This window comes from Bos indicus x Bos taurus, chromosome 4 (assembly GCF_003369695.1).
Source record: "Bos indicus x Bos taurus breed Angus x Brahman F1 hybrid chromosome 4, Bos_hybrid_MaternalHap_v2.0, whole genome shotgun sequence".
NCBI classification, from domain to species: domain Eukaryota; kingdom Metazoa; phylum Chordata; class Mammalia; order Artiodactyla; family Bovidae; genus Bos; species Bos indicus x Bos taurus.
The window spans coordinates 92,316,571-92,341,100 of NC_040079.1; the positions used below are offsets into that span (position 1 = coordinate 92,316,571).

Below are 24,530 nucleotides of genomic sequence, written 5' to 3' on the forward strand. Positions count from 1 at the left end.
AGATGTTTTTCTGGAACTCTCTTGCTTTTTCCATGATCCAGCGGATGTTGGCAATTTGATTTCTGGTTCCTCTGCCTTTTCTAAAACCAGCTTGAACATCTGGACCTTCACAGTTCACGTATTGCTGAAGCCTGGCTTGGAGAATTTTGAGCATTACTTTACTAGCATGTGAGATGAGTACAATTGTGCGGTAGTTTGAGCATTCTTTGGCATTGCCTTTCTTTGGGATTGGAATGAAAACTGACCTTTTCCAGTCCTGTAGCCACTTCTGAGTTTTCCAAATTTGCTGGCGTATTGAGTGCAGCACTTTCACATCATCATCTTTCAGGATTTGAAATAGCTCCACTGGAATTCTATCACCTCCACTAGCTTTGTTCATAGTGATGCTTTCTAAGGCCCACTTGACGTCACATTCCAGGATGTCTGGCTCTAGGTCAGTGATCACACCATTGTGATTATCTGGGTCATGAAGATCTTTTTTGTACAGTTCTTCTGTGTATTCTTGCCATCTCTTCTTAATATCTTCTGCTTCTGTTAGGTCCATACCATTTCTGTCCTTTATCAAGCCCATCTTTGCATGAAATGTTCGTTTGGTATATCTGATTTTCTTGAAGAGATCTCTAGTCTTTCCCATTCTGTTGTTTTCCTCTATTTCTTTGCATTGATTGCTGAGGAAGCCTTTTTTTTTTTAATCTCTCCTTGCTATTCTTTGGAACTCTGCATTCAGATGTTTATATCTTTCCTTTTCTCCTTTGCTTTTCACTTCTCTTCTTTTCACAGCTATTTATAAGGCCTCCCCAGACAGCCATTTTGTTTTTTCGCATTTCTTTTCCATGGGATGGTCTTGATCCCTGTCTCCTGTACAATGTCACGAACCTCATTCCATAGCTCATCAGGCACTCTATCTATCAGATCTAGGCCCTTAAATCTATTTCTCACTTCCACTGTATAATCATAAGGGATTTGATTCAGGTCATACCCGAATGGTCTAGTGGTTTTCCTTACTTTCTTCAATTTAAGTCTGAATTTGGCAATAAGGAGTTCACGGTCTGAGCCACAGTCAGCTCCTGGTCTATTTTTTGGTGATTGTATAGAGCTTCTCCATCTTTGGCTGCAAAGAATATAATCAATCTGGTTTAAGTGTTGACCATCTGGTGATGTCCATGTGTAGAGTCTTCTCTTGTGTTGTTGAAAGAGGGTGTTTGTTATGACCAGTGCATTTTCTTGGCAAAACTCTATTAGTCTTTGCCCTGCTTCATTCCGTGCAAAAAGTTTACTAAAACTTTGTCTCCCCTCAACCAAAGAAAGTGCTATGTTTCAAATTAACTTCTCAGCCATCCAGTTTCAAGTGTTATTAGAACTGGAAGAGATCCTAGCCAATATCCTGCCTAACGCTCTCATCTCACACATGGGAAAACCAAAGATCACTAAGGTTTAAATGATTTGACAAAAGTACACAGATAATTAATGGCAGGACTAAGGTCAACTCTAATGCTGAACAATAGCTTTGAAGGAATCCATTCTGATTAATTTTCTACCTTGATAAATGAAATAATACATAAGTTTGATTTGTGGATCAGACTATCACTTAAAAATAAAGAAGCTCTCTTAACGTTTTCAGATTGCCAACTATTCTATCCTGTACACTGTTTAATTGTAAAATTGACTACTTCATTGGTTTCGGAAAGCGTGTTTGCTCTGTATGTCAGAGCAATTGAGACTCCCTACCTTCTGTCCCAGTGAAATTATAACCCTAGTTGACAAAGGAACTTAAATACAGCTTGATGGAGGGCAAGCTCATCTTAAGGTCTGATATACTTGCTCCTTTGTTCTCCAATATATAACGTTTCCTCCTCTGTCTCTTGCTCAAAGGGCCTCTCCGATGTTGTCGGGATCATAGAGACAGCTGACCACAGCCTTTCTCCTTGTATTCCTTCCCAAAGCTCAATCAACGAGTCTTTAAAAATCACTGTCAGTATATAACTAGTGACTCGAAACCCCTTCAAAGTGTGCAGTGACATATTTATTTGTGTGATCATTTGATTACCGTCTGATTATCTCACCAAACTGTAACAGCCTTGAGACATGGGTTCTATCTACTCAGTATTCTATCTCCAGCTCCAAACACAGGAGCCTGGGAAATGAAAATTCTTGATAAAGACTGCTGAAGGGATAGATCACTGTTCTCAAAGTGTGGTACCCAGATCAGCAATATCAGGATTGCACAGACACACTGAAGAAATACAAATTCTGGACTGCCACACCAGTAGCACCTCACTCCTGCTGAATCTGAAACTCTGGGGCTAGAGCCCAACAATTCGTATCTCAACATTCTCTCAGGTGATTCTGACATAAGCTAACATTTAAGCATCCCTAAAATCAATCAACAAATGCCACTGAGCTAGCCACAGGATTCTCCTCATGCTCAGCTCTATGTCCCCAGAGCTCTGTCAATTTCACCCAATAACTACGGGTGGCTACACAGACCTGGCAGGAAAATGCTGAAAGACGGCAAACTGCTCTCAGGATACCGAGAAACAACATACTGACCCAGCTGGTGTGTTATATTTCTAGTCTACTATATCCTTTTCTATAAAATCTAAGAAACTTTCTCTCTTTTGAGACAACTAAGTTCTTGTTTTTCACAACTAAGAGACGAATTTGTGCACACTGCTAAGGAGAGAGCAATGACCTACACACCAGGACCAGTTCTCAAACCCCTGGCATCCCGGACACAAGTTTTCACTCTCAGGAATGCATGATTTAGACACAACCAAGGAATAGATGTGGATTTTAAATTCCTCTTAGTCCTACCTAGACAACTTAGAAAGGCCTGATTCTCCTTATGTCCTTGGGCTATAAATATTCATTAACACTCAGGATAGAACCTAACTTCTCTTGGAGTTAATAAGTAACGTCTAAGTAACGTCTAATTAGAAGACACTTCTAATTGTTGGGACTTCCCTGGTAGCTTAGTGGCTAAGACTCCACACACTCAATGCAAGGGTCCCAGGTTTAATCCCTAGTCAGAGAACTAGCTTCCACGTGCCATAACTAAAGATGCTACATACTGCAATTAAGAGTCAGTGCAGACAAATAAACAAACATATGTTAAAAAAAGAAACACATTGTCATTGGCCTTGATCGCTTTAGAAGCCTCATAAACACTAACTAGGAAGCTTGTTAATACAGGAAACTTCCTGCCTCTTCAACCAGATAATGTACCCACAACAGATCCAACCAGGCTTCCGGGGTGGCGTAAGTGGTAAAAGAACTTGCCTACCAATGCAGGAGACGTAAGAGACATGGGTTCGATCCCTAAGTCAGGAAGATCCCCTGGAGGAGGAAATGGCAACCCACTCCAGTGTTCTTGCCTAGAGAATCCCAGGGACAGAGGAATCTGGTGGGCCACAGTCCATGGGGTCGCACAGAGTCAGACATGACTGAAGCGACTTAGCATGCAGACATGGGTCCAACCACTTGCCAATTACAGTGTGCTTTTCTCCTGGCTTTTCAGAAACCGAGTGTAATAAGTTTTGCTGAATCGCTAAAAGGTTTGTTGTATGTCTGTTTGGGGTTGCCCCGCACACAGCATTGACATTTTCAAAATAATTTAGAGGGAAAGGCTAGCATCTTTGCAAGTAATATATTTTAAAATGTGTATATTATAATTAACTTGTCAAATCAAACTCTTTAAAAGAAAATCCACAACAAACATGCATCAATTATTTCAGCTGCAGTCACTGGGGAGAGTACTGGCTAAGGAAATAGATTCTACTGTTTCCAAGTGAGCTAAAATAGCCTAGAACAACCTCTGTATGTTCCCTTTTCCCTCCCCCCTACTTCTCATAGAAACAATGAGGAAGAAAAAATAAGTCACGTTTCTTTTGCTTGTATGTATTATCCCTTTTGTTACTGCTATACATGAAAGTCTCTAGAGATAGGCTACATTATTTTACTTAATAATCATTTTTAAAATTCCACTTTGAATACTTCTCAAGTTATTCACACAAGCCAAAGGAATATTAAATTCCTAGGTGTCTTAAAGTTAGTGATGGGTTCTTAATGGCTTTAGAAATTTCACTGCACATTTTGGATTGGACCAGTTCAAGTCACAGATATTTTCATAACACAGGAGCAAATAAATACACATGCACAACAACCGCATCACTTCGGAAAGCAAACCCCTGACAAACTGCTCTTCAGCTACGTTAGGAAAAGGGGCTTCTGTTTGCATTATTGAAGTTTTGGATGCGACTTTTGTGCTTGGTCTTCGTTAAAAGCCAGTCTGCTGATCTGGGCTTTCAAGAACATTATTTGTTAATTGCATGACTGTTTGCTAGTATGCTGCGTGCCCACATGCTTGGTGTATCTGACTCTTTGGGACACCATGGACTGTAGCCTGCCAGTCTCCTCTGTCCACAGGATTTCCTAGGCAAGAATACCGGAATGGGTTGCCACTTCCTCTTCCAGGGGGACTTCTCGACCCAGGAAGGGATTGAACTCAGGGATTGAACCCATGTCCTGCATTGGCAGGCAGATTCTTTACCACTGAGACCTCAGGAAAGCCGTTGATTATTTGCTACAGAGACACTTATTTAGCTGACTGAACTGGAATAGACCCACTCATTTTTGTCAACCATACAGTCTCTGGGCTTCCCTTATAGCTCAGCTGGTAAAAGAATCTGCCTGCAATGCAGGAGACCTGGGTTTGATCTCTGGGTTGGGAAGATTCCTTGGAAAAGGGAAAGGCTACCCACTCCAGTATTCTGGCCTGGAGAATTCCATGGACTGTACAGTCCATGGGGTCACAGAGAGTCACGGTCCTTCTAGTATTTCATCTTGGGTCTGACACACATCAGTTAGTGCTGCGTATAAGTTGAACTTCATGGTTTCAAATAATACAAGACCAAAAGAATGTGATGCACCAGGAACTGGAAAAAAAAGAAAGACTGATGAGAAACAGATAACAAACTTCTAAAATTTTAAGACCAGTATGAATCATATTACATCCCATTTACTTCTGTACTTTGCTGCTTGTATAAACAGTGTTCCTTCAGGTAAAAGGCTGAAGGAGACCACAGCCTAACAGCACACTGAAGCCGTGATTGGGCGCTGCTTATCTGGAGTGGTGGAGGCTCGGCTTCAGCACATAACAAAGACTGGAAAGTGACAAAATGCACACAGCAGCGCCTCAGCTTACGAAAGCACAGAGAGACTGCCAAGCTAGAAGACATCTGTAATAGATGCACAGGTGAGACACGAACGCTCTCGTGAATAAATACCCATAAGGCCAATCTACTACAAAGAAGTCTCCTGGATGGTTTACTTCACCGGCTTCATATTGGATTGTGCAGACTCTAATAGAGTGATCTGGCTTCCAACCTGCATTATCAAAAACAATGATATAACTCTAAAATTTACCAAAGAATATGAAGCTTTCTGCCGCATAACATGGGTGCTACTGGCAAAATAGGAATCATAGACTTTCACTCAAGAAAGAACCATAGAAATAAATCTAGCTGAAATTCTTTCACTTCTGAGTTTCTAGGTAAAGGATACACTTACTGAAAAGCAGAACTCTAAATATGAAGGGTATTTGATAATTCTATTACCAACATATAATAAAACTTGTGAAACTAAATCTGTATACACTACTCTGGCATATTCATTCACAATATCGAGACTGCTTAATGACCCATCAACATTATCTGTGTTTTGATGTAAAGAAAATGACCATTTAATTCCCCTGTAAGACAAGATACATAGTTCATCTCCAAAAGAGAAAAGTCAATAAAGAATTTATCCTTAGAAGTGAACACATTGAATGAATGAATGACTTTGCATCTTCCAAAGTCAGTTATTTTTGCCACTCTGAAGAGAAAAAAGATCATACAGAACTAACACTTATTATCAAATAGAATCAAGTGTACTTGACTTTGACATCTTTATTTCCACTGAAATATTTTACAGGTTCACTCTAAAGTAAATTGGCTTTGAATAGAATTTTCTTGACCACATTTTCGGGTGTTAAAATCATTTAATTCAAAAGTAGTCGCAAGAGACTGTCTTTATCACTATTCACTATTTTAAGAATAGTGAATTTAATATGGTTTCAGTGTTATTAGTTTCCTCATGACATAACTATGGTCAAAATATTATCCACTTTCATGTTTCCCAAATTGATGAGAGCTAGAGTTCCTTCATGGCTCTTATAGAGAAGGGCAAAGGAACCAAATAGTAATACGTAGGAACCAAATAGTAATATGTCAACTGATCAGACTACAAGAATAGGGACCATGTTTGTCTAGTGAAATTCCGTAACTCTAGTCCCTAGAACACATCTGAAACATAATATAGATGCAGGAAAAAGTGCTTTTGATCCATAAATGCTAAGGTAATGTAAAATAACACATCGAGGATATTTTTCTTTTAAAAAAGTTTAGACTCAAATATAGACTGTTACTGGATCTTAAGCAACAATGGACATTTATAGCAGCTAAATCAACCAACTGCTGGTTGTTACATATTTTACAAATTTGACAAAGGGAGCCTTTCTGACCTGATATCTTTTAAACGGTTCAATAAGCCAGAATTTTCTAAATAAAACATAAGACTCACAAGAATCTACAGAAATGAGTCTAAACGCCAATAAAAAGAAGTGACTTTCTGGTAATCTTTTAAAACTGTTAAGAGACAGTTATCTTTTAAAACTATTCCATTTCCATGAGGCAACATTGGCACATATGAGTTCAGAGCATTGCTTACAGTAAGAAATAACAACTATGCAGCCCCTAACTGTTTGTGAAGAGCTTCTCAGAAAATTAACTCAATAAACGATACCTACTGGAAACAAGAAGAGTTCCGTGTGTACAAAAAAAACCCCAGAACACTACAGTAATGGCACACACATCAGGCAGCTGCTCAGCCCGTCAGCGCAGACTGAGTCCCCACTGTGTGCCCAGCCCAGTGTCAGGTTATATGTTACTGGTGTCCATGATGGTTCATCAATCACGGTGTTGGTGCTACAGAGTTAACATTTTTCTACAACTACCCAAATGAATACTGGCCTCTTTACATGATTTATTTAAGTAAGTAAAAGAGTGTGGCCAATTCAGGATTACCTCACATTTATTTAGCAGCCCAGTTTCTTGCAGCCGTGACCAGATGCTCTGTATTCGTCCAGCATGCTCAGGGTGGGTGGTGGAATTGCCACAAATGCACTGGTGTTTCAGCATCAAAGGATCATAGGCAATTCCTTTAGGACAAAGAAAACACAACACAAGATGAGTAATGAGCACAAGTTACATGACAATATGATTACTCAAAAAAGGGCATTCTTTTCCAAATAAATGTACAAACAGAGAAATAATACATATCCACAAGTTTCCTGGAAGCACATAAGAACTATTTAGTTCTATGGGTCTGGATATATATGCAAAAAAAAGTCAACTCATGAATTAGTCAGAATCAGACCCTAGGCTTACCAAGTAAATCTGTAAAGTAAAAAAGGTGATGATATTTGAGAAACTGCAGGTTAAAAACCAATACTGCAATTTTACCAGTATCTTAAATCACTATGGAGTATTTTTAGACAGATAATTCAATTCAGCAGAGGTTTCAATTTTATCAGTGAATCCACAAAATGAGCTCTTTAAAGTGTGATTTTATTTCACGAGTAAGTCTTGCCATAGTTTAGGTCATGTTATATCTGTAACAAACTGGGTTTCCAACTACTTGCCTATTCATATGCTTATTAATTCCTTCAAAGTTGTGCAGAAAGAGTTTCTTTTCTGCTTACTGTGCTTCTCTCATAATTTATGTCAATCTATAAGTAATACAGATACTATAGTTTTTAATGATGCTAAAGCTGAAACTCCAGTACTTTGGCCACCTCATGCAAAGAGTTGACTCATTGGAAAAGACTCTGATGCTGGGAGGGATTGGGGGCAGGAGAAGAAGGGGACGACAGAGGGTGAGATGGCTGGACGGCATCACCGACTCGATGGACGTGAGTTTGAGTAAACTCCGGGAGTTGGTGATAGACAGGGAGGCCTGGCATGCTGCAATTCATGGGGTTGCAAAGAGTTGGACACGACTGAGCGACTGAACTTAACTGATAGTTTTTAAAATATTGTGGAACATTTGAAGTGTTTCTTAAAAAAAATAAGTCAGTAGCAATATCTTTAGTAGAAATCACATAGACACAACAAAATCTGCATTTAAATTATCATGAGTTAACACATTTCATGTTTCAGAGCCTCTGATGTGAAAGATTTCATACACATTTGATGAAATGAACTATTAGGCATATACAAGGTAGGGCTCTTTAAAGAAACAAATTAGATGATAATTATTATAAAAAGATTTCCACCCTTAACCCTATTCCTTGGGGGGAAAACATGTTATTTACAAAACTGCCTGATGTAAGAAATTATTTAACCAATGAATTATTCCAATAAATTACCATCAAAATACATTCTCTGGGGGCATAGAATGCAGAAGAGTCCATTATAATAACTTTCTAAATATCTATTCAAGAACAGATAAGTACAAGCAATTAGTGTTATAAAGTAGGTTCAATTAATGCATTTTATTCCCCCTTACATTATTGTGTTAGAAGGATGTTATTCAAGAGGGGAAAATATGTGTCCCTCAGTGTATTAAAATCATGCAGAATGACATGTGTATTTTGAAACCATGTGGCAAAAATTATGTCTAAGAAAAAACTATTTCACTGGTCCAAATAATATCCACTTCTTTCTATTAATTGAAATATAGCCGACATATACAATATTACATTAAATCAGGTGTACTACATAGTGATTTGACATTTTCATACACTGCAAAATGATCACCACAGTAAGTCTAGTAAACATCTGTGCCCATACAAAGCTGTTACAATTTTTTTGTTTGACCAAACCACACAGCATGTGGGACCCTAGTTCTCCAATCAGGGATCAAAGCTGTGCCCCGCAGAGTGCAAGCATAGTCTTAACCACTGGACCGCCAGGGAAGTCCCTACTACAGTTCTTTTACTATATCCCTTGTACCTTGTTATTACGTTGCCATGGCTTATTTATTTTACAACTGGAGGCCTGTATCTCTTAATCCCCTTCACCTATTTGGCCCAGCTCTCCAGCCGCCTTCCCTCTGGCATCTACACAATTGAGTACGCTGTCACTTCGCTTTGTTTTATTTCTTAGACTCCAGATCTGACTATACAGATTTTAGTTTATACAGTATTTATCTTTGTCTGACTTGTGATGCCCTCTAAGTATGTAATATTGATTCTTAAGACACAAATGGCTTCAGAATCCCTCCACACGCCCCCAAATCTCATATTTTCATCTTCAGGGCTGATCTCCCTCCTGAGCGGTATACACTTGAACACTCATCTAAATCGCCCATCTAAAATCTCCATTTGGATGTCTCCTAGTTTTCATAAAATAGAAATATCGTATTTGAGCTCATAATCTTAAGCTTCACATACCGTTTCTCATTTCAGTGAAGGATATCACCACCACTGCTCACGTAAGAAATCTTACTGTCCTTTTGACACTCTCTCTCCAATAAACCAACAAGTAATGTCTATTTTTCCCTGGAAGATGCATACTAACTCTCTTATCTCCAATGCTGAAACCATACAATCCAAGGTACTATTATCTTTAATCTGAACTCCTGAGATAGCCCTGTAATGGCTATCTGACTTTCATTCTACTCTATTTGCCACTTAAGAGTCACTACCTTTGCTTCAGTCCTTTGGTGACTTCAAAGATATGAAACGAGTTGCCAGTCCAGGTTTGATGCACGATACTGGATGCTTGGGGCTGGTGCACTGGGACGACCCAGAGGGATGGTACGGGGAGGGAGGAGGGAGGAGGGTTCAGGATGGGGAACACGTGTATACCTGTGGCAGATTCATGTTGATGTATGGCAAAACCAATACAATATTGTAAAGTTAAAAAATAAAAAATAAATAAATAAAAAGAAAAAAAAAAAAAAGATGAGGTTAAATTTCTCCAGGCAGCACAGACACGCCTGTCCCCACCTCTCCAGCTTCATCTCATACTTCCCTGCCTTGATCTTTATTTCTCCCACAAAGGTTTACTTTACCTTCTAGTTTTCAAAAGACTCAAAATCACACGTGCCTTGGGATCTTCATACATGCTGTTCCATCTATGCCAAAAATTCTGCCTTCTGGCCCCCTTCGCTCAGCTAATACCTACTCATTCTTCAAGATTGTCTCAATGTCACTTCCTCAATAAAGCATTGCTCGGTTCAGTTCAGTCGCTCAGTCATGTCAGACTCTTTGCAACCCCATGAATTGTGGCACGCCAGGCCTCCCTGTCCACCACCAACTCCCGAAGCCTACCCAAACTCATGTCCATCAAGTGGGTGATGCCATCCAGCCATCTCATCCTCTGTTGTCCCTGTCTCCTCTTGCCCTCAATCCCTCCCAGCATCAGGGTCCTTTCCAATGAGTCACTCATAGCATCTTCTAGGTCTTCTTTGTAACATTTAGTACAATTCTATAATTGGTGTATAATCTTGTTAATTGGTTATTTTCTTTACTATCTGTACAACACAGACTAGAGTTATATTGTTTACCTCTGAACTCTTAGTGTCTATAAATATGCTGGGAAAACAGTAGATTCTCAAGTGTAATTTTAATAAATGAGTGAAAAACATGAATAAATGAATTGATGGGATAACTAGGTCAGATATCTCCATCAATTATAAAAACCTTTCTTGATGAACCTACTTGGTGGACCTCATTGGTAGTTTTTATAGACTAATTTCTTTTGTATTACATGCCTTATCTTCTTCCTGGTGAAAGTGAAGTGAAAGTGTTAGCCACTCAGTTGTGTCCTATTCTTTGTGACCCCATGGACTGTAGCTTGCCAGGCTCCTCTGTCCATGGAATTCTCCAGGCAAGAATACCGGAGTGGGTTGCCATTCCCTTCTCCAGGGGATCTTCCCCACCCAGGGATCAAACCTGGGCCTCCTGCATTGCAGGCAAATTCTTTACCATCTGAGCCACAAGGACATCTTATCTTCCTACCAGTAGGTGCCTCGAACACAAGCATTTATTATACTCATTATATTTATACATGGAATTTTATACAAAAAATAGATGAATAAATATTTTTAAATAAAGCTGAAAGAGAGAAAAGAGGAAGGCAGGAAAAAAAAAGTAAGCAGGCATAAAAAGCAACATTCACAATACGACAATACATTAGACACATCTGCACAACTCAGATATATCAAGTATTTATGAGTTGCTATTACATAACAGGAACTGCTGAACATATTTTCTACCAGTTTTGTACTGCATAAAAGATATATTAATGATTAACATGGAAACATAAAATATAGCATTTCCCTCATTTTGAAAACATATTCTTTAAGAATAGAGATTCTAATCATTAGGTTGCTTATTTTTCTCACTATTTCATCTCTTGACCTATCTAACTTCATCTCCATAGTAATCATTTCTCTTAAAACAACAATTTCTCCATTAGCCACTGCAAAAAAAAAAAAAAAAATGAAACAGGTTATGGTAGCTGAAAATTATTGCCAAGTATCTGGAGATTATAATACAAAGTCCAGGAGCTCTTGGAAAGACATTCGAATTTAAGAGAAAATAAAGTCTGGAACCCAAAACCTCCACCTACTCATCTTAATGATGTAGCAATGAAGAGTTAACAGGTAGACTGCAAGGTGAGACTTAACCTCATCCTTCATCTCCATTTCTTTCATCTTTTTTTTTCCCTTTTCTCCCCTCAAAAACAGAAACTTACAGAGTGAGGAACAAGCCTGCTCTTCTCTTTGGGATTCACATCGAATTCCACTTTTCTTTGACCCTTTAGCCTGTCTAAAGACAGAGATCAACCTGTCTCTTAATCAATGGGACAAGAGTTAAAGCTAGGTTTTGAGAAAATAAATAAAATACACAAACGAGTCTTAACATAAACCTTTACCTGAATTTTAAACTCTAGTTGTTTATTTTCTGCTAAAAAAAAAAAAAACTCTTAAAATTTTTTGATACTTTTTATAAGCTTAGACTTTGTGCTTTCTGTGGCTTTCAGTTTTATTAAATGAGGTAAGTATGTAAAGCTCACAGTGTAGCCTCTTTGCCTTTCCTTAATCATTGCACACAGTTTCTTTAGTTATAGAAAGCATTCATCTCTTTATGTTTCTGCTCAGTCTAATATGACTGTGGGGCCGAGTCCACACTGGTCTATTAGGAAAGCTGAGTTCAGAATCTTTCAACCTAAAACTCCTGATCCCAGCTTCTTAAAATTCAGCTTCATATTGCTTTTCTGGTTAATGCCTGAGGTTCCACACCTTCCCAAGGATTTGCTCAATGACACATACTAAACATCTCGCAGGGCCAAAGGATGGAACCAAGGGCTAAAGCACAGTAAATAAATACACACACACACACACACACACACACACACACACACACACACACACACACACAACATAACTTCCCTAAAGGATGCAGGTTCAGTAAACAGTCACTGAATGCTCTCAATGATCCAGGTAGCAGAAACTTTAATTTATTACATTTAACTTATAACCTAGCAGTAAAGGTAAGGCACTCACAAAGACAATTATATGACATGTATGTTTAAAACTCTGTATGGTAGGTAAAGAAATAAAAAATATAGGGGGCTGAGAAGTCAAAGATGACCTCTTAAGAGTTAAAAAAAAAACTTTAAAAAAATGGATTGCAATTGGTAGGATTACTAAAATGGATAGAAGGAGTTACTTTGAAGCAGGAGTCATTTCTAATAACCTCTAAATCATGTCCAGAACAGCTGTTATACTTTCCATCTATAAGAGAAATCTATCCATAAGGTTTAGAGTTCTAATCTATTTATAAGGTTTATCTTGCCTAATTTTTTCCCCATAAATATACTCTTTATATTCTAACACCTGAATTATTTGTTATAATATCTTTTAATAGGAACACTTAAAGTACCAGATATGACATTTTTAATTATGTGTAAAACTTGATTTATTCAGCAAGCAAATGAAATATACAAAAATAATTGTTTAAAACTTGCTAAACTGTACCTCTGAGTACACAAGGAGCATTTTCTAGACTTAGAGATCTGTTTGTTTATGTAAATCATTTCATCAGCAGCTAAAAAAAGGAAGTGGGTGGGAGAAATTTCACTATAGAGCTTCCAACTACACTATATGAAAGTCTATTAGAACCTGGGAATTAAATTAGGTGTTGCCATTCACTATATAACAGAGGAGGAGGTTCAGGCGGTATGCAAGTTGGCAAAAAGTGAAGTCAAACACAATTCACTACATATTTGCTGGTAAATATCTGCAAAGATGTTTCTATATTCAAGCTTTCAAGAATGAGTGAACACAAGGGAAACCATTAAAAAAAAAAGCACCCTACAGACTAGCAGAAAATATTTACAAATCATACAACCAACAAGGGAATAATTTCCAAAATATACATACAGCTCAATAACAACAAACAAAAAAACAATTAAAAAAATGGGCTGAACCCCTAAATAGACATTTCTATAAAGGACGCATCCAGATGGCTACCAGGCATATGAAAAGATTCTCAACATCACTAACTAATAAAAAATGCAAACCAAAATTACAGAGAGGTATTACCTTCTATCAGTCAGAATGGCCATCATCAAAATGCCTACAAACGATAAATCCTGGAGAGGGTGTAGAGAAAAGAGAATCTACTATACTATTAGTGAGAATGTAAATTGCTGCAGCTACTATGAAAGACAGTATGGAGATTCCTTAAAAAAACAAAAGTAGAGTCACCATATGATCCAGTAATTCCAGTCCTAGGCATGTACCTGGATAAAACTTTACTTTGAAAAGATATATGTACCCCAAATGGAAAAGGAAATGGCAACCCACTCCAGTATTCTTGCCTGAGAAGTCCCATGGACAGAGGAGCCTGGTGGGCTACAGTCCGTGGGGTTGCAAAGAGTTGGGCACAACTGAGTGACCGAGCATGCATGCACTCCAATGTTCATAGCCGTGCTATTTACAATCGCCAAGACACAGAAGCAAGCTAAATGTTCATCAAGAGATAAATGGACAAAGAAGATGTACTGTATATATATGCAGATGACATCACCCTTATGGCAGAAAGTGAAGAGGAACTAAAAAGCCTCTTGATGAAAATGAAAGAGGAGAGTGAAAAAGTTGGCTTAAAGCTCAACATTCAGAAAACGAAGATCATGGCATCTGGTCCCATCACTTCATGGCAAATAGATGGGGAAACAGTGGAAACAGTGTCAGACTTTATTTTGGGGGGCTCCCAAATCACTGCAGATGGTGACTGCAGCCATGAAATTAAAAGACGCCTACTCCTTGGACAGAAAGTTATGACCAACCTAGATAGCATATTCAAAAGCAGAGACATTACTTTGCCAACAAAGGTCCGTCTAGTCAAGGCTATGGTTTTTCCAGTCATGTATGGATGTGAGAGTTGGACTGTGAAGAAAGCTGAGGGCCGAAGAATTGATGTTTTTGAACTGTGGTGTTGGAGAAGACTCTTGAGAGTCCCTTGGTCTGCAAGGAGGTCCAACCAGTGCATTCTAAAGGAGATCAGTTCTGGGTGTTCTTTGGAAGGACTAATGCTAAAGCTGAAACTCCAGTACTTTGGCCACCTCATGCAAAGAGTTGTTGTAAAAGACTCTGATGCTGGGAGGGATTGGGGGCAGGAGGAGAAGGGGACGACAGAGGATGAGATGGCTGGATGGCATCACTGACTCAATGGACATGAGTTTGGGTGAACCCCGGGAGTTGGTGATGGACAGGGAGGCCTGGCGTGCTGCGATTCATGGGGTCTCAAAGAGTCGGACACGACTGAGCGACTGAACTGAACTGTATATATAGACTTCCCAGGTGGCACAGTGATAAAGAATCGACCTACCTATGCAGGAAATGCAAGAGATGCAGGTTCAACCCCTGGGTCAGGAAGATCCCCTGGAGTAGGAAATGGCAACCAACTCCAGAATTCTTGCCTGGAAAATTCCATGGACAGAGAAGCCTGGCAGGCTGCCAGCCCATGGACTGCAAAGAGTCAGGGACACAACTGAGCACAGACACACAGACAGTGTATAAATACACCATAGAATTATTGCCCAGCCATAAAAAATAGGAAGGAAATAATGCCATTTGTGGCAACATGGATGAACTGAGAGATGGTCACCCTAACTGAAGTCAGACAAAGACAAATATCATATGTATCACTTATATGTGGAATCTAAAAATGGTACAAATGAACTTATTTACAAAACAGAAACACAGTCAGAAACACAGACACAGAAAACAAATTTATCATTACCAAAGGGGAAAGATAAGAGGAGGGATAAATTAGGAGTCTGAGATTATTGGATGCAAATTACTATATATAAAACAGCTGAAGTCCTGCTGTACAGTAGAGAAAACGAAAATTCCATATCTTACAATAAACTCTAACAAAAAAAAAGTCAGAAAACATATAACTGAGTCACTTGGCTCTACACCATAAACTAACATAACACTGTAAATCAACTATACCTCAAAAAACTCTTTTTTAAGTTTGAGTGAGGAGGAAAAAAAAAAACAAAAAACAAAAACTGGGCCTATGAGAATATGCTACAGAAATATAAAGGGAAACATAATTCCTACTACTTAGCTCAGTGAATTTGATTTACTATCAGATCAGATCAGATCAGTCGCTCAGTCGTGTCCGACTCTTTGCGACCCCATGAATCGCAGCATGCCAGGCCTCCCTGTCCATCACCAACTCCCGGAGTTCACTCAGACTCACGTCCATCGAGTCAGTGATGCCATCCAGCCATCTCATCCTCTGTTGTCCCCTTCTCTTCTTGCCCCCAATCCCTCTCAGCATCAGAGTCTTTTCCAACTATAGGAAGCAAAATAAGATTTTAGAAATTTGGGGGAATCCTCAAATGTCAGAAGACATTGGTCCTATAAAATAGGAGCCAAGAGCTGAAAGGAGAGACCAAGGTAAATTAATGAGTAAAAAGATGCATAAGGTAAACGAGGATGGCAAGAGAACTAAAACCACAGTGGCAAAATTAAAGTCTACTTTGGAGGCAACAAAAGAAGAATTCAAATTTCATAAAAAACCAGATCAATGCCATTAAATAAAAATTTAGATATGTTCAGAAAGTATGGAGATCAACGAATAGACAGTGATTGTTCTCAAGGAGGGGATCAGATTCATAGAATAATTGGAATAACTGAAACATTTATCCATAATAGAAAGAGACATGTACATGAGTATGTAACTGCAAATGCTCATAAGAATGATTTTATTTTGGATTAGTAGGATGAAGAAAATATACTGTGAGGCACCAGAAGAGAATGAACAGGCTGCCCACAAAGGAACACATACCAAGATGGTCCAGACTTCTCTTCATTGCTAAACTTAGACCTCTCCTTTTGAATATTAAATGCTTGAGCATTTAACCACACTTCCAGATTTTCAGACAAAAAAAATGTGTCCTAGTAAATCTGTGTCCAAGAATGTGTGAAGGTTGTAGGATGACTTTCTCAGGTATGAAAAAGCCACAAAATTTTTTTCTTCAAAAAAGATATATACATGTACATATACATATAACTAACATACATTAATATATATTTTAAAAATGTTATTATATAAGAAATAACTTATAATACAATATATATGTGACCAAGTTGATTTAGTCTCCTAAATAAAAAAAAGATAGCTATCTTATCATCTTCAGTGAGAATTAGATAGGCAAACATTGGAGGAACTTTTCAGGAGAAATTTCAGGCACATATATTTGAGGACAGTTAACTTTTATCTACCCAAATGAAATTAATCTCTGCATTCTAATGCAGGTGGTAACAATAGTTACTCTGAGATGTCTTAAAACACACACATAAACACACACATACACAAACACACATATGTATTTACAGATGTACACACGCATGCAGACATGAACACAAACATATAACTTTCCTTCACTGTCAGAGAGAGGCACATAGAAGAGGAAAAATGACTGGAAATAAATGTGTATTTTACTTATGGTTTTCTCTGGTGACAGAGTAACAGGTGATTCTCCCCTTACAGTTTTCCAGACTTACGAAATTGCTTCCAATGAACATTTTTTAATTAAAAAATATAAATGTCACCTCAAAATTTCATCTAACATACAAATAACCTTTTTTTGTACAGCTGCATGTGATTCACGTCTCTTTACTCTTGTTTCACTTGCATATTCATTTATTGTACAGCAGGCATATACACTGAGCTAGATCCTTGGGCTAGTCAGGTACCGCAGTGCTGGGGTCAGAGAGAAGAGGAAACACAATCTCTTCCCACACGGACAGCCCATTTTAACACAATCCCCAAAATAAATCAATTACAATCTTTGAGGGAAAAAAAATCCAGTTACGAGGGACCATAATTGATTTAATTTGGATTTAGCTGGCCAAACAAGGCTTCCTGAAGGAAGTAAGCTGTAAACTAAAACCTGGGGATTAACAAGAGCTTGCCTAACTTGGGAACATATCTTCATTAAAAGCAGAAACAAACAAAAAGACAGGGGAAGAGGCCACTTTTGCTATTCTCACACTTAAACATTCCAATGTATTTCACTTTCCGTTGTGATGTGCCACCCTCTAAACGTCCACTTAAAAATTCTTTGAACTATTTGTAATGGCTTTCACAAACACTGCTTTAGTTCAAACGCTACAATTCTACTTCTCATTAGACACTGACTAAAAAACTGATGGTATAAAAAAAGAATTTTCACAGATTATGCAAAGGAACCTAGTGCTGGGAGAAAGAAGAGCTTAAATGGTACTGGGTGATGGGGAAGCTAAAAGTCAACCAAATTTATCTGCTATTAAATTCGGTATCACTGAATTCCACTTGGCATAAACTAGCAAAGTGGCACAGTTGGCAAAGAATCCACCTGCCAATGCAGGAGACAAAAGAGATATAAGTTCGATCCCTGGGTCAGGAAGATCCCCTGGAGAGGGAATGGCAACCCACTCTGGTAGTCTTGCCTGGAGAATCCCATGGACAGAGGAGCCTGGTGGGCTTCATGTGTTGCAAAGAGTCAGACACAACTGGGCGTGCGTGCACACACACACAGCACAATTATATCATCTACTCTCAAAATCCTGTTGGGAGCCATGGCCAAGCCTCATTTCTCTCAGGAACAGCTGAGCAGAAAGGAAGACTATGGCAGAGAAAATGACAGGCATTGCCCTTTCCTTAGCCATCAGAATTCATACTAAACACCATGCCTTGGCTTTAGATAGAATGAAAAAAAGTACTCCTTAAATTCAATATGTAATAAACATTGAATTATTACTTATGGGGAGTCCAAGGTGGTGCTAGTGATAAAGAACCCACCTGCCAATGCAGGAGACATAAGAGGCATGGGTCCGATCCCTGGGTCAGGAAGATCCCCTGGAGGAGGGCATGGCAACCCACTCCAGATCTTGCCTGAAGAATCCCCATGGACAGTGGAGCCTGGCAGACTACAGTCCATGGGGTCACAGAGTTGAACACGACCGAAGTGACTGAGCATGCATGCATTATTACTTATATTCCAAAATGACAAAATGCATTTGAATATGTGGTAACCTGGCTCTACAACACACATTCTTCCTTGGTACAACAGAAGCTAAGTGATCCCCTGGCCATCCAGAAATATCCTCAGCCAGGCTCTCCATCGGGCCAGCAGGGAGGGGCTCCATCTTAGTTTGTTTCTTGGTCCATTCACGTTCTCACAGGAAGCAGACTAGAGACTTCATCTTCAACAACTGACTGAACTCAGACAACATTTCCCCCTTGGACCACTGCTTTGTTCTTTAGAAATATTAGGGTGGTGTGACTATCCCTTTGGCTATTGGGGATTACATGGAAGGTAAAGGTTTGAAAGGTGTGCCTTAAAAATTATGTGAGTTTAGTACAGAATAACTTCATAGTTGTTTCAAAATGTATAGCTGTTACAGAAGGAATTTAAGCAAATTGCATAACTTTATAACCTACTCTCTCTCTTCCTTACTTTCTACTGGAACAACCACTGAGTAAAGATTTATAACTTTCTTTGGGAAACAAAAGCTAAATATTCTCAAAGAACATGTGACTTCAAAGTGACTTAAATGTTACATTTTATTTTTATTTTTTGATGTATTTACAACAAATAGATATTAAAAAGCCAAAAGAAACGCCCTTAAAACATAAAAAATTTGTTTTCAAACATATCACAAGTGAAAGCCTTAAGAGTTCTCCTCTAAAGTAAGAGATCATTAGAAATACTAAGATGAATTTTGAGACCATGTGGACTGTAAGAGTATGCATGTTACAGGGGAAATTTAAGTTTGGATTAAAGCCAGAATAATATTTGGAAGAGCAGAGTGAAGATAGTACATTTCATTTCCTTTGGATTTGGAAAAGCACTAAATGAAAGTCACTAACCAAATATATATTTTTAGTCCCAGTGACGGTGGAGGGGCTATTAACAGACACATAAATTACATACTCTGCACGTTTTTAAAAGAATATTTAGTATTTTTATCCTAAGAATTTAAGTGTCAGGATGCAACATTCTTAAGGTAAATAAGACAATAAGGTTTTTCCTACTGAAGTATGTAACTTTGGAATCACTTAGTGAATCCTTACAGAGCAGTAATTGCAAAGTAACTTTCACTTTCAGTGTTTTCAAATTTGAGCTGGTAAATTCCTAAGTGTTTATGATTTACATGTACACATTATGTATATATACTGCAAATTAATATTTGTCGATTCAACTAAAATTTATTGAAAAGTTACTAAGTAGAAAATTCTGTATTTTTTAAAATGTAAGTTTATATAACTTCTCATTTAGGCCAGAAATGTGCCTCATCAGGTAGCTCAGTGGTAAAGAATCCAACTTCCAGTCCCAGAGATGCAGGAGATGTGGGTTTGATCCCTGTGTCTGCAAGATCCCCTGGAGCAGGGCATGGCAACCCACTCCAGCATTCCTGTCTGGAGAATCCCACAGACAGAGGAGCCCGGCGGGCTACAGTCCTTGAGGTCACAAAGAGCGGGACACAACTGAGCATGCGTGAACATGCACGTGTCTCATCACATACATTAAACATGAAAATAAACTCCACCTGATCTCCCTATTTGTGCTTGGAATATAACTTCTGATAAATACTAGGGTGTTGACATTATGGCAAAGAAACTAATCATGTGAAATGACCCAGTTTTCAGTTTGAAGCATTTGGTTATGTTTATGTCATGCTTGCATTATCTGGTTTGCAATCCACTCTTTCACCTGATTTTTTCCCCTAATTTTTGTCTGTGCTGCATGGCATGTGGGATCTTAGTTCCCTAACCAGAAATTGAATTCATGCCCCCTGCAGTGGAAGCACAGTGTCTTAACCACTGTACGGCTAGGGAAGTCCCTCGCCTGATTCTTTTAAGACCTACAAACCCTGTTCATTTGCAAAAACATGTTTTTCTCAAACTAGTAGGATCATTCTAATATTCAGAGAACTTGTTTCATTCATATGGAGTGAACATATAAAAGTAGAGGAAACCACAACATGTCAGGGAAGGGTCACCTCTCTTAACCAAGGAAAGAAATTATCAGTAGGGTTACAATAGTAGACAGCCACACACATGACTATTGAAACAGCATCACAAAACTTGATAATCAAGCTTGCTTTTAAAGTAAGGAAATGATTTGGAGTGAATGTAATTGGCATTACAATAGGATATCTGTGTCTCTGAAAGCTTATGGCTGAATACAAAACACTCTCAGTAAAAAGAACTGAGAAATAACTAATTCTTAAAGGCTACTGCTCTGACTACCTACAAAAAGTATTTCTCTACAGCATGTATCTGACTATGAGCAAAAATTCTCTTAAGAACAGGGATTGAACGAGGCATGACTGATCCAAGCAGCTTCCGCTGACCCTGGCTACAGTCCTGGGTTGCCTGGGATACCAGGACAGGTCTGTTTGTCCAAGAAATAGAGGGATCAGAAACAGTGGCTAACGTGGTGAGAGAAATATATCCAGATATATCCAGTCTGTAGCTCCTAGTATGGAATGCTGGCTCGTGGTGTAATACATTATAAAATGTAGCTCCTGAGCATACTTATCAAAGATGTCTGTCAAAGTTAAATAACCTGGTTGTTCCGTTCATTGACTTTTAAATAAAAGATGATATCAAGGCTTGGGAATGTGATTTTGGAAAAAGTATTTTAACTTTTCCAAGTACAAAGGGTTGCTTGAGGTCACAGAAGCCACAAAAACAAACCCTGAATCCTAAAAATTGAATCAAAAATAAATCAGATAACCTGTGAGAGACTCTAGCAGAAGGTACATCTGAATTCTCCCCTTGAGGCATCCATGTTCTGAGCCCTTAGGGCTAGAATATCTTTCATTTCATGGGCCACAGTTGAGAACATAGACCAAGAATGGGGTCCAGCAGACATAAAGGAATATTTATCCACATGCATATTTATGGTACAGCTCCTTTGTGAGAGAATAGTGCCCTTTTCTTGCGCGTGTTCCAGACCTGACCTTCCTTTGGCCTTGGAATTATCTGGTTTGTTTTCTTCTGTAGCCAGGTTCTGAAATATCAAACACAGCTGTAGGCAAAGGAAGAGGGTGGTCAGATAGCCCACCCATCGGTGCCATAATAAATGGAATTGGAACTGATGTATGTAGAATTAAACAAGGTTTGCCTTGGCACCACTGTCTCCTATGAGTCATTTGTATGAAAAGCCAGGACAAAACTCTGAAACAAACACAACAGCAAGAAAAACACACTGGAAGGGGGCACTCTTTCGAGTTGAGTGAAGTCGGCATCGTAAATTCCCTCGGGGCCAGAAGCACTGGAAGGAAGAGATGGTGAAGAATGTTGAGGGGATCTCTGGTTCCAGAAGGGACCCATGCACCTGTTGATGTGTTTTCCAGGCCCCTGAATGATAACAATTTATGAGGCTATTAATACTAAGCCCAAGATTTATCAGATGTGCTGCTTTGTCTTGTGGCCAATACAACGTCATAAAATTTGGGTTGCATTGGGTTAAAATGGAGCGTTCTGCCCTTGGAGTTATTCTGAGCATTTAAATCGCTTAATCCTGCAAAAACGGTGCATTCAGCCTGCCTATTAGGGAAAGTCTTTTGGGATTCTCACCAGTTGCAGAGCCGGGCCGGAGGGGGCGGTCCATTGCTGGGTGAGGTAACGTGGAGGCTGCAGGGGAGGAGTGGGTCTTGGAGACCAGACGCTCTTTCTCTAATCCCTCCATGCCCACAGGAGCCAGCTGAGCCTGGCGCACCGAGACTGCACGTGTGTGCTGGGGCTCCAAGAAGGACTGCTGCCAAGAAAAGAGCACAGAAGAGAGAAACATGAGGCCAGCACGCAGGGAGACACTGAGAGCGACATGTCAACAAATTAAGTTCATCAGGTCAGAGACATAATAAACGGTGTGAAGGAAAAAAAAATAGAGAAAGGGAGAAAAAAAACACGATCTAGTCAATAAATCCATTCAACAGATGTTTTCACACTGACGGCCAGGGCCTGCCTGCCTGGCTGAGGAGGAGGTGATGGCAGGAGGCCTGTCAGTTTGAACTGATTGAAAGAAACAGACCTTTAACCTCAAGAGGAACATCGACTTGGACTCATTTCCTACCTTGATACCAATGTTTTGAATACAGCCTGGAACTGTTACAATGGCAAAGTGGTAGAACAATTCAACTGTTTTCAAACCACCACCAAGACTCAATTTTGAAAACCCTATCCTGAATTCACTTCAAGTAATATTGTCAATGAAATTTTCAGGAGCCTAAATGTTGCCAATTACATGACTATATTTGACCACCTTCAGTCTTCATACAGGCTTCCCCAGTGGCTCAGATGGTAAAGAATCTGCCCTCCAGGCGGAAGACCTGAGTTCAGTCACTGGGTTGGGAAGATCCCCTGGGGAAGGGAATGGAGACCCACTCCAGTATTCTTGCCTGGGAAATCCCACGGACAGGGGATCCTGGTGAGCTGCATTCCATGGGGTCACAAAGAGTTGGATGTGACTGAGTGACTAGCACACACATAGACAGTCTTTGTATAATCGTACAGAATGACTTTTTCATACGCTGATGATATAATCCCAATACTATAAAAAAAAAACTGTTTCCTAAACAATGTTAAATACAATCTCAGTATTTAACAATATTGTCATACTTCATACGTCTCAACTTATCAAAGAGCCAGAATTGGAAGCTCCTGAAAGATTCACTGGACCTATTCCTCTGTCCCCCCAAAAAAGACAATCTCTAAAACAGAGACAGGCACTATCTCTGTTTAACTTAACTAAATTAAACTACAGTTTAACTATCAATATTACACCCTAAATAGGTCCTCTCTCCTCAGCATCAGGCAATTCATAACCTTTGTATTGATTTTTATGTTTCCTGCCTTTTCTATATTCCAATTAGACATGAAAAGCAGCTCAACAGTGATACAAAAGATGATCACCTCTCATGCCACGGATAAGGAAACTAATACTCCAAAAGGTTAACAAAGCCTTCTAAACACAAGACCAATTTCTAGCATTTTAAAAATCTACCTGCTCTTCTGCTTCTTCAAGCATGCACGGTTTCAAGACTGGAAGCAGATGTCACCTCTCCTTAGTAAATCCCCAGCCTAACATTCCTGTTAGAATGGTTGCTCCTCTAGTACAAGGCTGGGCACATCCTTTGAATCCAAAGTATTCATTTAATGAGCATGCTAACAAGTCTAACTACAATATGACTGTATTCAATGCATGTTACATGGCTTTATGTCATTGTGATTTTCTCTGTATGAGTTAATGCTGTATATACATGTGTCATGAATATGAATATATATTTAGTTATAGACCATAGACAGATTTCCCAATTTGGAAAAAAGAATCATTAAAAATTAACTTTAAAATAAGCTCTAAGTAATGATGTGTATATGATGTTATTTCTGTTTTGCTCTGAAAAATAACTGAACCATCAATCAACTGGAAGGTATTTGTCACATCAGCAGGCCCTGGGCATGTGCTTTGATGTTTAGAATGATTTGGCCAAGATCTAGTCCTAGTTAACAATAGTCGTAACACTTCTAAAGTCTCTAGATCTCTTGCTTTCTTGAGTATCTCCATGTGCAATTCCCTAAGGAAACAGCAGTAGGGTTGGCACAGTCTCTCCTCTCATGGAACTTACAGAGGACATGCAAATGTGCAATTAGGTCTTTGGGAGTTTTCTATGGGAAAATGAGCTCTTCTGCATAGGATCTAAAGTGCCTGGGTACATATATACCTAGATGTTTGTAATGTCCACCCCTTCTGTTTCTATTACTGTACAATTCAAACTAATGCAAAAGGCCCTTGATTAACTATCCTAATTCAAAAATCAACCCATCCTATTCTTTCCTGCAAGAACTCTCTTCCTAAAGCTCTACTAATAAGCACAAAGGTGACAGAAAGTCTGTGCAGGTAAAG

At 39.0% G+C, this 24,530-nt stretch overlaps 1 protein-coding gene across 10 annotated transcripts in view; it reads right to left on the bottom strand.

Moving 5' to 3' along the window:
• Window positions 1–24,530, bottom strand: part of HDAC9 (histone deacetylase 9) — a 986,654-nt gene that overhangs the window by 283,494 nt on the left and 678,630 nt on the right. For all 10 annotated transcript variants that reach the window (XM_027539980.1, XM_027539984.1, XM_027539978.1 and 7 more), the window contains 2 exons: window positions 22,205–22,385; window positions 7,125–7,258 (listed from right to left, as the gene is read on the bottom strand). In XM_027539980.1, the coding sequence (XP_027395781.1) occupies window positions 7,125–7,258; window positions 22,205–22,385 (315 nt within the window). The remainder of the gene's footprint in view (window positions 1–7,124; window positions 7,259–22,204; window positions 22,386–24,530) is intronic.